The sequence below is a fragment of the Pelobates fuscus genome, chromosome 8 (genome assembly GCF_036172605.1).
Source record: "Pelobates fuscus isolate aPelFus1 chromosome 8, aPelFus1.pri, whole genome shotgun sequence".
Classification (NCBI taxonomy): Eukaryota; Metazoa; Chordata; class Amphibia; order Anura; family Pelobatidae; genus Pelobates; species Pelobates fuscus.
Window position 1 is genome coordinate 139,679,263 of NC_086324.1, and position 11,619 is coordinate 139,690,881.

The window sequence follows — 11,619 nt, forward strand, 5'->3', positions numbered from 1 at the left end:
AAACGTAGTTTTAAAGAAACTGCAATGTTTACCTGGACGGGCTAATACTGCCTCTAGTGGCTGTCTACCATACAGCCACTAAAGGAGCTTCCTGCAGTTTCACGGAGTTTGACTTCATGAAATGACACTGGACGTTCTCACGCTTTGCATGAGGATGTCCAGTGTCTTCAAAAACCCCATAGGAAAGCATTGACGCTTTCTTATTGGGAAAGCCAAATGTGTACATGACACTTGCCATGCATGCACATTAGCTTCCAAAATCACAGTGATGTCTGCTGAGGAGGAACCCAACCCAGCACTGAAGGGCATGGGCACATAAGTGGGGGGAAAAAAAGGTCAGACACAGGACGTTTTCCCCATGCGAGAGCTCTCGGACAGGGCTCTGTGTATATATTTGTGGCTCGAAGTACCCCATGTCTACTTTTTTTCCCCACATGTGATATCCCCCAAGTCTGTCAATATCATCTTGCAGGACGTTTAGCAGATGCCTGGAATAGTCACCTAGTGGAAGTATTGCAGGCGTACACAGCAAAGGAATTTTAGAAATGTCTGCATAGCCATCGCTGCTTACATAATGAAATTCATTTCTGAAAAAAAGATGATTCAATGTAGAACTAAAAATCTAAATAAAAATCTGTAGCTTTCTGTATGCTAGTATAAGCTGATGCTTTCTTTGCGGTCGGCCCTTTAAACAGACGCTATAGTTACTAGAATCACTAAAGCGCAAGGTAACGCTTCAGGGGCGTAGAGCCAGCCCCTGCAGGTTGAGAACTGTAAATGCTGTCTTTATTGAATAAAGCCTCCTTTGCACCACAGTTTCCTGCAGGCTGCAAGGCAGTCCAGGGTGATGTACTTCCTTCAGAACCAAGACAGCCCATCCTGTTCACCTGGGGGAGATTACCCGCACAATATAGTTTGTTTTCAGTCAGAATTAGGACGAATTTGTGGGTAAAGAAGCAGTATTTCAAGCTAAGTTTGCAGAGCTCCAGCCGTGTGCGACCTGCTGGCTGTCAGTCCCCACCCCGCGTTGATTTGTATGAAAGTCACAGTGTAGATTGCAGTCTATTCAATTTCCCTGATCATTTCACCCAGAGATATATATTTAAAGAAGATTTCACTACTTTTACACATTCTTCCTTCATGAAATTACGGTACCCCTAATGTGTACTTGCAAGAACAAAATGTAACTAATAAGTTATTGACCTGTCAAGTCTTACTCTGGAGTAAGGCTCACCCTGTATATGTGTATATGTATCTTTCAGTGTGTGTGTACGTGCATAGATCTCAGAATTCAGATGCGAACAGTATACAAATACATCCCTGCATTCAAATGCCAAAACTACAAAAACATAAAAATAAATGAAAAACACCCATGCATCCAAACAACACCACATACAAACACACACTGCATTCAAACTTTAAAATTGTATACAAACACACAACTGTATTGAAACACCATTACATAGCAATACACCTTTGTATTGAAACACCAACAACATGGGAAGAATATTCGCATATATCCTGCACACAAAAACAAAATCTTACGAGTGGAATAAACCTGACACTCAAAACAATATTATTAAGAGATGCTTTAATAAATTAAGAAACAATTTTTAACTCTGTAAACTTACAATGCTGGTTACAGTTCGTGAAAGGTTCCAAATATCTTGAGGGTAACCCACTAAATTCCAAATAGCAGCAAACTGAAATCCAAATTGGCTCAATTTTGCCATATGTATTTTCAACTCATTACCATTCGCAGTTCAGTGAATAAAACTTCCTTGAAGAGAGAAGTGTCTCTTCATTATAAATCCTACTGCTTTCAAGTTGCTATTTCATCAGAATTCCAGTGATTCACAGGTTCGTCAAATGGAACAAGATATTATAGGCACATGTTGGCATACACAGTTACCGTTTCAGCATTAGTGTTCCTTAATCCTTTTAGTGGGACATTGGAAGAAAAGTGGATGCTATTGGAACCTGTATTGTAAGATTTAGAACCCACACAAAAAAAAATTGTTGATGAAGACGTTAAAAAAAAAAAAGCCTCAGCGGAGTTAAGATCTTTGCAGATCCATCATTTTTGGATTGTAGATTGTCAACATGGAGTTGTATCATTTCATTTTCTGCTCACTGGGAAGTGGGAACCCTGGGCAGTAGCGCACATGTCCATCCTAGTATAAAGAACCTAACAAACCTTAATACTTTGTATGCAAGTTCTTTTTAGTAAGACAACCATCTGGTATTGCATAATAAAAAGTAGGTAACGGAGGCCCATGACAAGCTATAATAAAAAGGTCACTTCTACTAAAAGTAGTTTTAAGACATTTCCTGGAGTTGGACACATCCTAGGAACCGGAGCGGCAGCATCCTAAAACAAATTCCAGCACACAAGGGTATGTGAGAGCCAGAATTTCCATGAATAAGCAAATGAAGATGGACTTTTTAGGGTGTTTGCAATAATCCATTAGTGCAGACAACAATCTTGTTCTATGTTTGGATATGAAGCCCGTACTTTTCCCTTTATTATAAATATTCAGGCCATATTTGGTTTGTGAAAATGGTCAAATTAAAAACACTATAAAAAAAATAAAATTTAAAAATTAAAAAAAAAGAGAGAGATAGAGAGATAGAGAGAGAGAGAAAAGACGATCTTGCTACATTCCAGCAATAAAGTATTAAAAAAAACTTTAAATGATTCATGCTAGAAGTTTTTAATCCAGGAGTAGCATGGTAAAATCTTTGTTTTTTCTCCTATCATAACGTGACTAATACATTCATATTTATCTTCTTTCACCTGCATTGTTGCATGCCATAAACTATGAGATAGAAAATGCTTGACTATTCCTAAAACCACAAACAGCTCAGGATTAGTACGTGATGGTGTTAAACCAGAAATACATTTCCTATGTACCTTTGTGGTTGATAAAGTCTTGTAAACTATGTAGAGCATAACAGGAAGTTGACCCAATCCACTGATGGAGGTTTTAAGATGGTCAAATAAAATGGCAAAAGAAGGGATGGTCAAGAACCAATATGCCAACTGCCAAAACCCATCTTGCTCTAGAGGTGTTCGCACATCCTTAGTCATTTCTAATTCTAAGTGTTCCAGGTTTTCAAACCACACCAGCCACCACCATGAAAACCAAATAATATTATGCTTTCCAGTGACACTCCAGGTACCGAGTTTGCCCGAGGTAAAGTTAACACCTCCAAATCGACCAATTGGGGCCCACCCCGAGTTTCCAGGTAAAAATCCTTCTACAATGTCTTTTAAACAAGATCCGTAGCAGAGGTCAGAATTGGCTAAAAGGGATTTATTCACAAGAGATGGTTGACTAAAACTAACAGGTAATGGGAAATCTTCCTTCTGTAAAGGGTTTCCAGTGAGGGTTGGAGGTAAGATTTTCTGTAAACTGGTACCAAACACAGATAAGCAATCTGCAGAGAATTCTCTTTTTGGAACAAAGTCTTTTACCCTTTGAACGCATAAATGTTGAGCAGCAGGGACGTTTCCATACAAAGAAGGTCGTCTTGAATCAGATCTAGCAATGGAGTTCAAATCATCCATTGTAGTCAAAGCATGGAAGGTCATCAACGTCAACTAACTTACACAGCTTCCCAAATCTTAGTGAATTTCTATGTGAACCTGATAAGAAAAAAAATAAATAAATTGAGTAAAATCGATAACATTTACTTCATGTAAAAACCATATTACTCTTTCACTAGATGCTTTATATTTATCTAATGCTTCTGCCTTATGACCAACCATAACATAAATGCATAACTGTTTAAAGGAACACTCTAGACCACCATAACCACTAAAACCTGCATAACTTGCCACTCTCCCAGGGCAAGTAGTCAGACCATTTGATAATTTACTTGGGGTTTATTTTTGCCAAAGGGAACTAACTGTATATGCATGTGAGTATTTTTCCCGGTGCACAAAACTTGTGTTTAATGGAATTTTAAAAGTGTGTGTGTGTGAGGGGGAGGGGGGGGGGGGGCAGGGGGGTAATAATAATAATACATTTGAATGATTGTCACATCTTCTGTATACCAAAGAAGCGTTGACAGGCACACCCAAGGTAAGCTGTCAAACTGATCTCAAACAGTTTGATTACTTACCCTAGGATCAGGGCCGGCCTTAGGAGTGTGCGAGCTATGCGGCCGCACAGGGCGCCATGGACCAGGGGGCGCCCTGCAGCCGACACAGCTCACACATTGCCGGCTACCCAGGTGGAGGATTTAATTATTCTCCACCTGGGATATATATATATTAAAAAAAAAAACACATTGCGGCGGGGGCAGGGCTAGGAGTACCAGGTAATTGCTGCATGGGAAACAGGAAGGAGTCCCTGCTTCACCAACAACCAGAATCCAGGAGCTGCACTACTTCCACCTCCATAATGAATAGAGGTAACTGTGTGACTGTCTGTGTGTGTGTGTGTGTGTGTGTGACTGTCTACCTATGTGACTGTCTGCCTCTATATGTATGTGTGTGTGTGTGTGTGTGTGACTGTCGGCCTGCGTGCGTGCGGATGGCTGTCGGCCTGCGTGCGTGCGGATGGCTGTCGGCCTGCGTGCGTGCGGATGGCTGTCGGCCTGCGTGCGTGCGGATGGCTGTCGGCCTGCGTGCGTGCGGATGGCTGTCGGCCTGCGTGCGTGCGGATGGCTGTCGGCCTGCGTGCGTGCGGATGGCTGTCGGCCTGCGTGCGTGCGGATGGCTGTCGGCCTGCGTGCGTGCGGATGGCTGTCGGCCTGCGTGCGTGCGGATGGCTGTCGGCCTGCGTGCGTGCGGATGGCTGTCGGCCTGCGTGCGTGCGGATGGCTGTCGGCCTGCGTGCGTGTGGATGGCTGTCGGCCTGCGTGGCACTTTAGCATAATGAAGCAGTTTTGCTGTATAGATCACACCTCCCTGCATGTGACTTGCACAGCCTTCCTAAATATTTCCTGAAAAGAATCATCTAATTATTATTATCGCCATTTATATAGCGCCAGCAGATTCCGTAGTGCTTTACAATATTATGAGGGGGGGGATGTAACTATAAACAGGACAATTACAAGAAAACTTACAGGAACAATAGGTTGAAGAGGACCCAGCTCAAATAAGCTTACAGTCGAATGTTTACACTACCTTTATTGCAAATTCTGTTTAATTTAGAATATCTTATCCCCTGCTATGTTAATAGCTTGCTAGACTCTGCAGGAGCCTCCTGTATGTAATTCAATTGCAATTTTTATAGCAGGAGATATAAAATTTTAAAGTTAGTTACAACTGATTTAACCCCTTAAGGACACATGACGTGCCTGACATGTCATGATTCCCTTTTATTTCAGAAGTTTGGTCCTTAAGGGGTTAAAAGGAAACCATTTTGCTTTCATGCAGGCAGTGTCAGTCACAGCTAAGGGAAGTGTGTGGTTAGGGCTGAAACAGAAACAAAAGTGACTTAACTTATAAATGGCAGAGAATCAAGCAGTGAAACTTCAGAGGCATGATCAATACACCAAAACTGCTTCATTAACCCCTTCAGGACGGAGTCAATAGTGCACGTTCTGATCAAAACAAAATGTAAACAAAAACTGGAATTTGCGCTATATGTCTGTTCAACCGTAGTTCCCCTCTTTCAAATTATATGCACCCACACTTATTATATATCATTTTGTTCAGGAGAAACAGGGCTTTAATCTATCATTAACTATTCATATATGGAACATAATTTATTATGAATAAAATAAAAAAAAAGGTGAGAAAATAAGATTTTTTTTTAAATTTGTATTTCCGTCTGCCATTTTAGCTGTGAATGTCATAATACTGTTAGGTTTTACTGCAAAAAAATGCGCATATTTGTAATCAGCGATGTCTCACGAGTACAACTGTACCCCCCATTAACAGGTTTTATGGTGTTTTGGAAAGTTACAGGGTCAAATATAGAACGTTCCATTTTCAAATTGAAATTTTCCAGATTAGTAATGTTACCTTTGAGACGGTGTGGTAGCCCAGGAAAGAGAATTACCCCCATAATGGCATACCATTTGAAAAATTAGACAAGCCAAGGTATTGAAAGTGGGGTATGTTTAGTCTTTTTTAGTAGCCACTTAGTCACAAACACTGGCCAAAATTAGCGTTCATATTTGTTTTTGTGTGAAAAAAGCAAAAAACTAATATTTGGCCAGTGTTTGTGACTAAGTGGCTACTAAGAAAGACTGGACATACCCCACTTGCAATACCTCGGGTTGTCTACTTTTGCAAATGGTATGCCATCATGGGGGTAATTCTCATTCCTGGGCTACCATACGCTCTCAAAGGCAACATAACCAATCTGGCAAATTTCAATGTGAAAAAAATGAAATGCAAGCCTTATATGTGACTCTCTAACTTTCCAAAACACCATAAAACCTGTACATGGGGGGTACTGTTATTCTCGGGAGACTTCACTAAACACAAATATTAGTGTTTTAAAACCGTAAAACATATTACAACAATAATATAGACCATAAAAGTGCCGTTCGCTTGTAAAAAATGCAAAAAACGTCACTTTTACTTAAAATATCATTGTTGTAATACAATTTACCAGTTTGAAACACTAATATTTGAGTTCAGTGAAGTCTCCCGAGTAAAACAGTACCCCCTATGTACAGGTTTTATGGTGTCTTGGAGAGTTACAGGGTCAAATATAGTGCTTGCGAATTAAATTCTCTGCACTTTCTCCCTGTGTTGTCAGGCATGTCAATCAAATTTTAATTAATCAAATCACATAAATTACGTTAAAAGATTACTTAAATATACACGTAGAATTTTAATATATATGCATTTATAGGTATTTAAATTCTACGTGTATACTAATGTAATCTTTTCTTTAATTCTATGTATTTATCTATATATATATATATATTTGCGGTTATTTGTATTTTATACAACGATAGATATATTTAGAATGTCATTCTAAGTGTATTTTGTTACCGATATATATATATATTAATAACAAAATACAGTTAGAATGAAATTACATATGCATATATAATTTATATTAAATTTTGTTTCAATATTTTATTTATTTATTTTATTATTTTATTTATTTATTATTTTAATTATACGTATTTATATATAATATATATATGTACATCTATTATATATATAATATATATACATATTATATATATGTAACGTCATTCTAAGTGTATTTTAATATTAATTTATATACTTATATTAATATTAAAATACACGTTGCATGACGTTACATATATATAATATGTATATATATTATATATATAATATATATACATATTATATATATATATATTAAAATATATTTAATTTATTTTTAAACATGTTTATTTTATTTTTTTTACACCTCCCACCAGCAGGGGGACTGTCTGATATTTCAAACAGTCCCCCTGCTGGCAGATCCATAGCCAGCTATAGGGGGCCATGTGATCGCTCTTTGAGAGCGATCACATGGCCCCCGGGGGCCTCATTTGCCGGAGGGGGGCTGCCTGGGCTCTCAGGCAGCCCCCCAGAAGAGGATCGCGGCGGAGGTGAGTAGTTGCTGGCTCCTGGGGGCTTAAACCGTTACGGCGTTCCATGCCGCCGCAACGGCTTTAAAGCCCATTTAAAGCGCGACGGCATGGAACGCCGTAACGGCGTTAAGGGGTTAAAGGACCACTATAGTGCCAGGAAAACAAACTCGTTTTCCTGGCACTATAGTGCCCTGAGGGTGCCCCCACCCTCAGGGTCACACTCCCGCCGGGCTGAAGGGGGAGGAAGGGGGTTAAACACTCACCTTTCTCCAGCGCCGGGTTCCCTCGGCGCTGGGGACTCTCCTCCTTCTTTGGCAGTCATCGGCTGAATGCGCGGCAAGAGCCGCACGTGCATTCAGCCAGTCCATAGGAAAGCATTCTTTCACCTGGGCCCTAGTGATTATGGTGCTTAGAGTGTACCTTTAAGGATCCATGCAAATCTTTATTGCCAGGTGTAACCAATTCATATCCTATTATTGGCATGAGTAATATGTCTTGATATATTCATGTTTATTACACAAATGTCATGCAAAATATTTGTTAAAACAATGCGAAGCTGAGTTTGTATTATAATAAAGCCAACCTGGTGTCATGCTTGTTATAATGTCATGATTGCGTACAATAAGGTTTACATTGTCATGTTTCCGGGGTTGTTATAATAAAGCCATGCTGTGTGTATTAGAATGTTGATATTGTCCTGTGTTATAATAAAGACATACTGTGTATAATAATTGTGACGCAGCTCCCTGTACCCCTGGCTGCGTACCTCCGCCAAGGACTGCTTCCTAGCTAGAACAGGGGACAAACCGCAGCATTTCTGCGCAAAGTCGCCGTGGCTTGATTGGTGTCCTGGAACCGCTCCTTCCTGGAGACGAATGGGGAATTCGCTCTAGACGAAACCTGGGAGCTCTAGTCCTTACAAGGACTTTCCCCGTTGAATCCTCTAGACTGGAACGGTGATTAAAGAGTAGCCCTTTCCCCTCCCAGTAACCAGCCGACACATAGTTCTGGGAGTAGAAACTGGAATATCTTTAATCTGGCCAGATGGGCTGCTTTTATACATTTTTGAACAGTTTTATTACAGTTGAGCAGGCCCATGACACTCCCACAGAAAACAGGATAATCCCTCCCCTATGCCTGGGAGATAATGGAGTCAGGAATTGTACAACACTCAATTATCTCTAGGCACAAAGAATACACGTCACAAACACCCCAAAAGTACATTAAATAAACCCTAAAAGTTACATCCCCTGATAGCCCCGATCTCGGTAACCAGCATATTCAAAAATCATCCAGATCGGTTAAGGGGTTCGGGAATTTCCTGGAAGTCTTAATTTGACCGACCGCACACGAGGCTCCTGCCCAAAACAGTTTCATAAAATCAGGGCTAGCGGACGGTCTAGTTCAGTAGTTTAAAACTGAACAAACTACTGAACAGAATCCATTGTCATACCGGGGAGCTTGGGCCCTTTATCCAGACAATGATCCCACTGAACAGTGTTCTTCTAAGTTATATAAAAACTGAACGCAGGTGATCATGGAAGTCCAGCGGTGTTCGGGAGTTTCAGTGTCTGATTTTAGTTCGATGAACTCGACGACCAAACACATCTGCCTGCGTTCGTGCGAACAAGAAGGCCGCCACCTCATAGTCGTAAATAGGAAATGCAGCCACCCAGACGAAACACTTAGAACACTGCGGTTAGGAGAATCACACAAACCAAGACAGTTAAATAGTCTTTTACAGGTTTCCCTGTAGGTCCATAGTCTGTGAGCAGGAGGCTGACAAGCAGGCTCTTCCAGGAGCTTGTGGCAAACCCATGTAGAAAGGGGAGTTTGTCACAATAATGTTTATATTGTCCTGTGTATATTAAGGTTTATATTGTCCTGTGTTAAAATAAAGCCATACCATGTATAATGAGCTTTATATTGTCCTGTGTTATAATAAAGCCATACTGTGTATAATGAGGTTTATATTGTCCTGTGTATAATAATGTTTATATTGTCCTGTATTAGAATAAAGCCATACTGTGTATAAGGTTGATACTGTGCAGTGTATAATAAGGTTGATACTGTGCAGTGTATAATAAGGATGATACTGTGCAGTGTATAATAAGGTTGATACTGTGCAGTGTATAATAAGGATGATACTGTGCAGTGTATAATAAGGATGATACTGTGCAGTGTATAATAAGGTTGATACTGTGCAGTGTATAATAAGGTTGATACTGTGCAGTGTATAATAAGGTTGATACTGTGCAGTGTATAATAAGGTTGATTTTGTGCAGTGTATAATAAGGTTGATACTGTGCAGTGTATAATAAGGTTGATATTGTGCAGTGTATAATAAGGTTGATATTGTGCAGTGTATAATAAGGTTGATATTGTGCAGTGTCCCCATTACCTGCAGTCTGATATTTAACATCATGGAGGCGATGAGGTACATGTATGGGATCTGGATCTTCACCCTCCAGCCCAGTTTGAAGAAGAAGAGCAGGGTGCGGCTCAGCACGGAGGAAAAGAGCCCATAGGAGCGGGCGGCGCCGGACTGACAGAGCCAGGCTACCAGCTGGGACAGGGGCGCCATACACCCAGCCAGCCCCCGGCCTGAGCACTGCGAGCAGGCCGCGATCAGCTGACTACACCGGGACTGCCTACCGGAACTGCCAGTCACCGGCACCGCCTCCAAATAACGGCTGGACTGGCCGGGAGAGCGGGGGGAGCGCCCGGTGTGAGAGGGCGGGGGCGCCTGTGTGTACATAGTGATCTGACTGTATACACAGCACTGTGTTATAATAACCACTGTATACACAGCACTGTGTTATAATAACCACTGTATACACAGCACTGTGTTATAATAACCACTGTATACACAGCACTGTGCTATAATAACCACTGTATACACAGCACTGTGCTATAATAACCACTGTATACACAGCACTGTGCTATAATAACCGCTGTATACACAGCACTGTGCAATGATAACCACTGTATACACAGCACTGTGCTATAATAACCACTATAAACACAGCACTGTGCTATAATAACCACTGTATACACAGCACTGTGCTATAATAACCACTCTATACACAGCATTGTGCTATAATAACCACTGTATACACAGCACTGTGCAATAATAACCACTGTATACACAGCACTGTGCTATAATAACCACTCTATACACAGCACTGTGCTATAATAACCGCTGTATACACAGCACTGTGCTATAATAACCACTCTATACACAGCACTGTGCAATAATAACCACTCTATACACAGCACTGTGCAATGATAACCACTGTATACACAGCACTGTGCTATAATAACCACTGTATACACAGCACTGTGCAATAATAACCACTGTATACACAGCACTGTGCTATAATAACCACTCTATACACAGCACTGTGCTATAATAACCGCTGTATACACAGCACTGTGCTATAATAACCACTCTATACACAGCACTGTGCAATAATAACCACTCTATACACAGCACTGTGCAATGATAACCACTGTATACACAGCACTGTGCTATAATAACCACTGTATACACAGCACTGTGCAATAATAACCACTGTATACACAGCACTGTGCTATAATAACCACTATAAACACAGCACTGTGCTATAATAACCACTCTATACACAGCACTGTGCAATAATAACCACTCTATACACAGAACTGTGCTATAATAACCACTATAAACACAGCACTGTGCTATAATAACCACTGTATACACAGCACTGTGCTATAATAACCACTCTATACACAGAACTGTGCTATAATAACCACTGTATACACAGCACTGTGCTATCATAACCACTGTATACACAGCACTGTGCTATAATAACCACTGTATACACAGCACTGTGCAATAATAACCACTGTATACACAGCACTGTGCAATAATAACCACTGTATACACAGCACTGTGCTATAATAACCACTCTATACACAGCATTGTGCTATAATAACCACTGTATACACAGCACTGTGCAATAATAACCACTGTATACACAGCACTGTGCTATAATAACCACTGTATACACAGCACTGTGCTATAATAACCGCTGTATACACAGCACTGTGCTATAATAA

The 11,619-nt window shown here is 40.5% G+C and overlaps 1 protein-coding gene across 1 annotated transcript; it reads right to left on the reverse strand.

The window, feature by feature from the left end:
- Positions 1-3,564: 3,564 nt before the first annotated feature.
- On the reverse strand, positions 3,565-10,165 carry LOC134570882 (small integral membrane protein 10-like protein 2A). Its single transcript, XM_063428872.1, has 2 exons — positions 9,923-10,165; positions 3,565-3,649 (listed from the first exon to the last, which is right to left on the reverse strand). Exons 1-2 carry the CDS (start codon positions 10,103-10,105, stop codon positions 3,629-3,631), a joined length of 204 nt encoding a protein of 67 aa, XP_063284942.1. The 5' UTR covers positions 10,106-10,165; the 3' UTR covers positions 3,565-3,628.
- Positions 10,166-11,619: the final 1,454 nt, after the last annotated feature.

What these genes read in the sequence shown, in the direction of transcription:
- LOC134570882 (XM_063428872.1), bottom strand. Translation starts at nt 10,105, where the DNA reads ATGGCGCCCCTGTCCCAGCTGGTAGCCTGGCTCTGTCAGTCCGGCGCC. An exon ending in TGTTAAATATCAGACTGCAG is followed by an intron (nt 3,650 to 9,922) that starts GTAATGGGGACA and finishes TTTTCTTATCAG; the next exon opens with GTTCACATAGAAATTCACTA.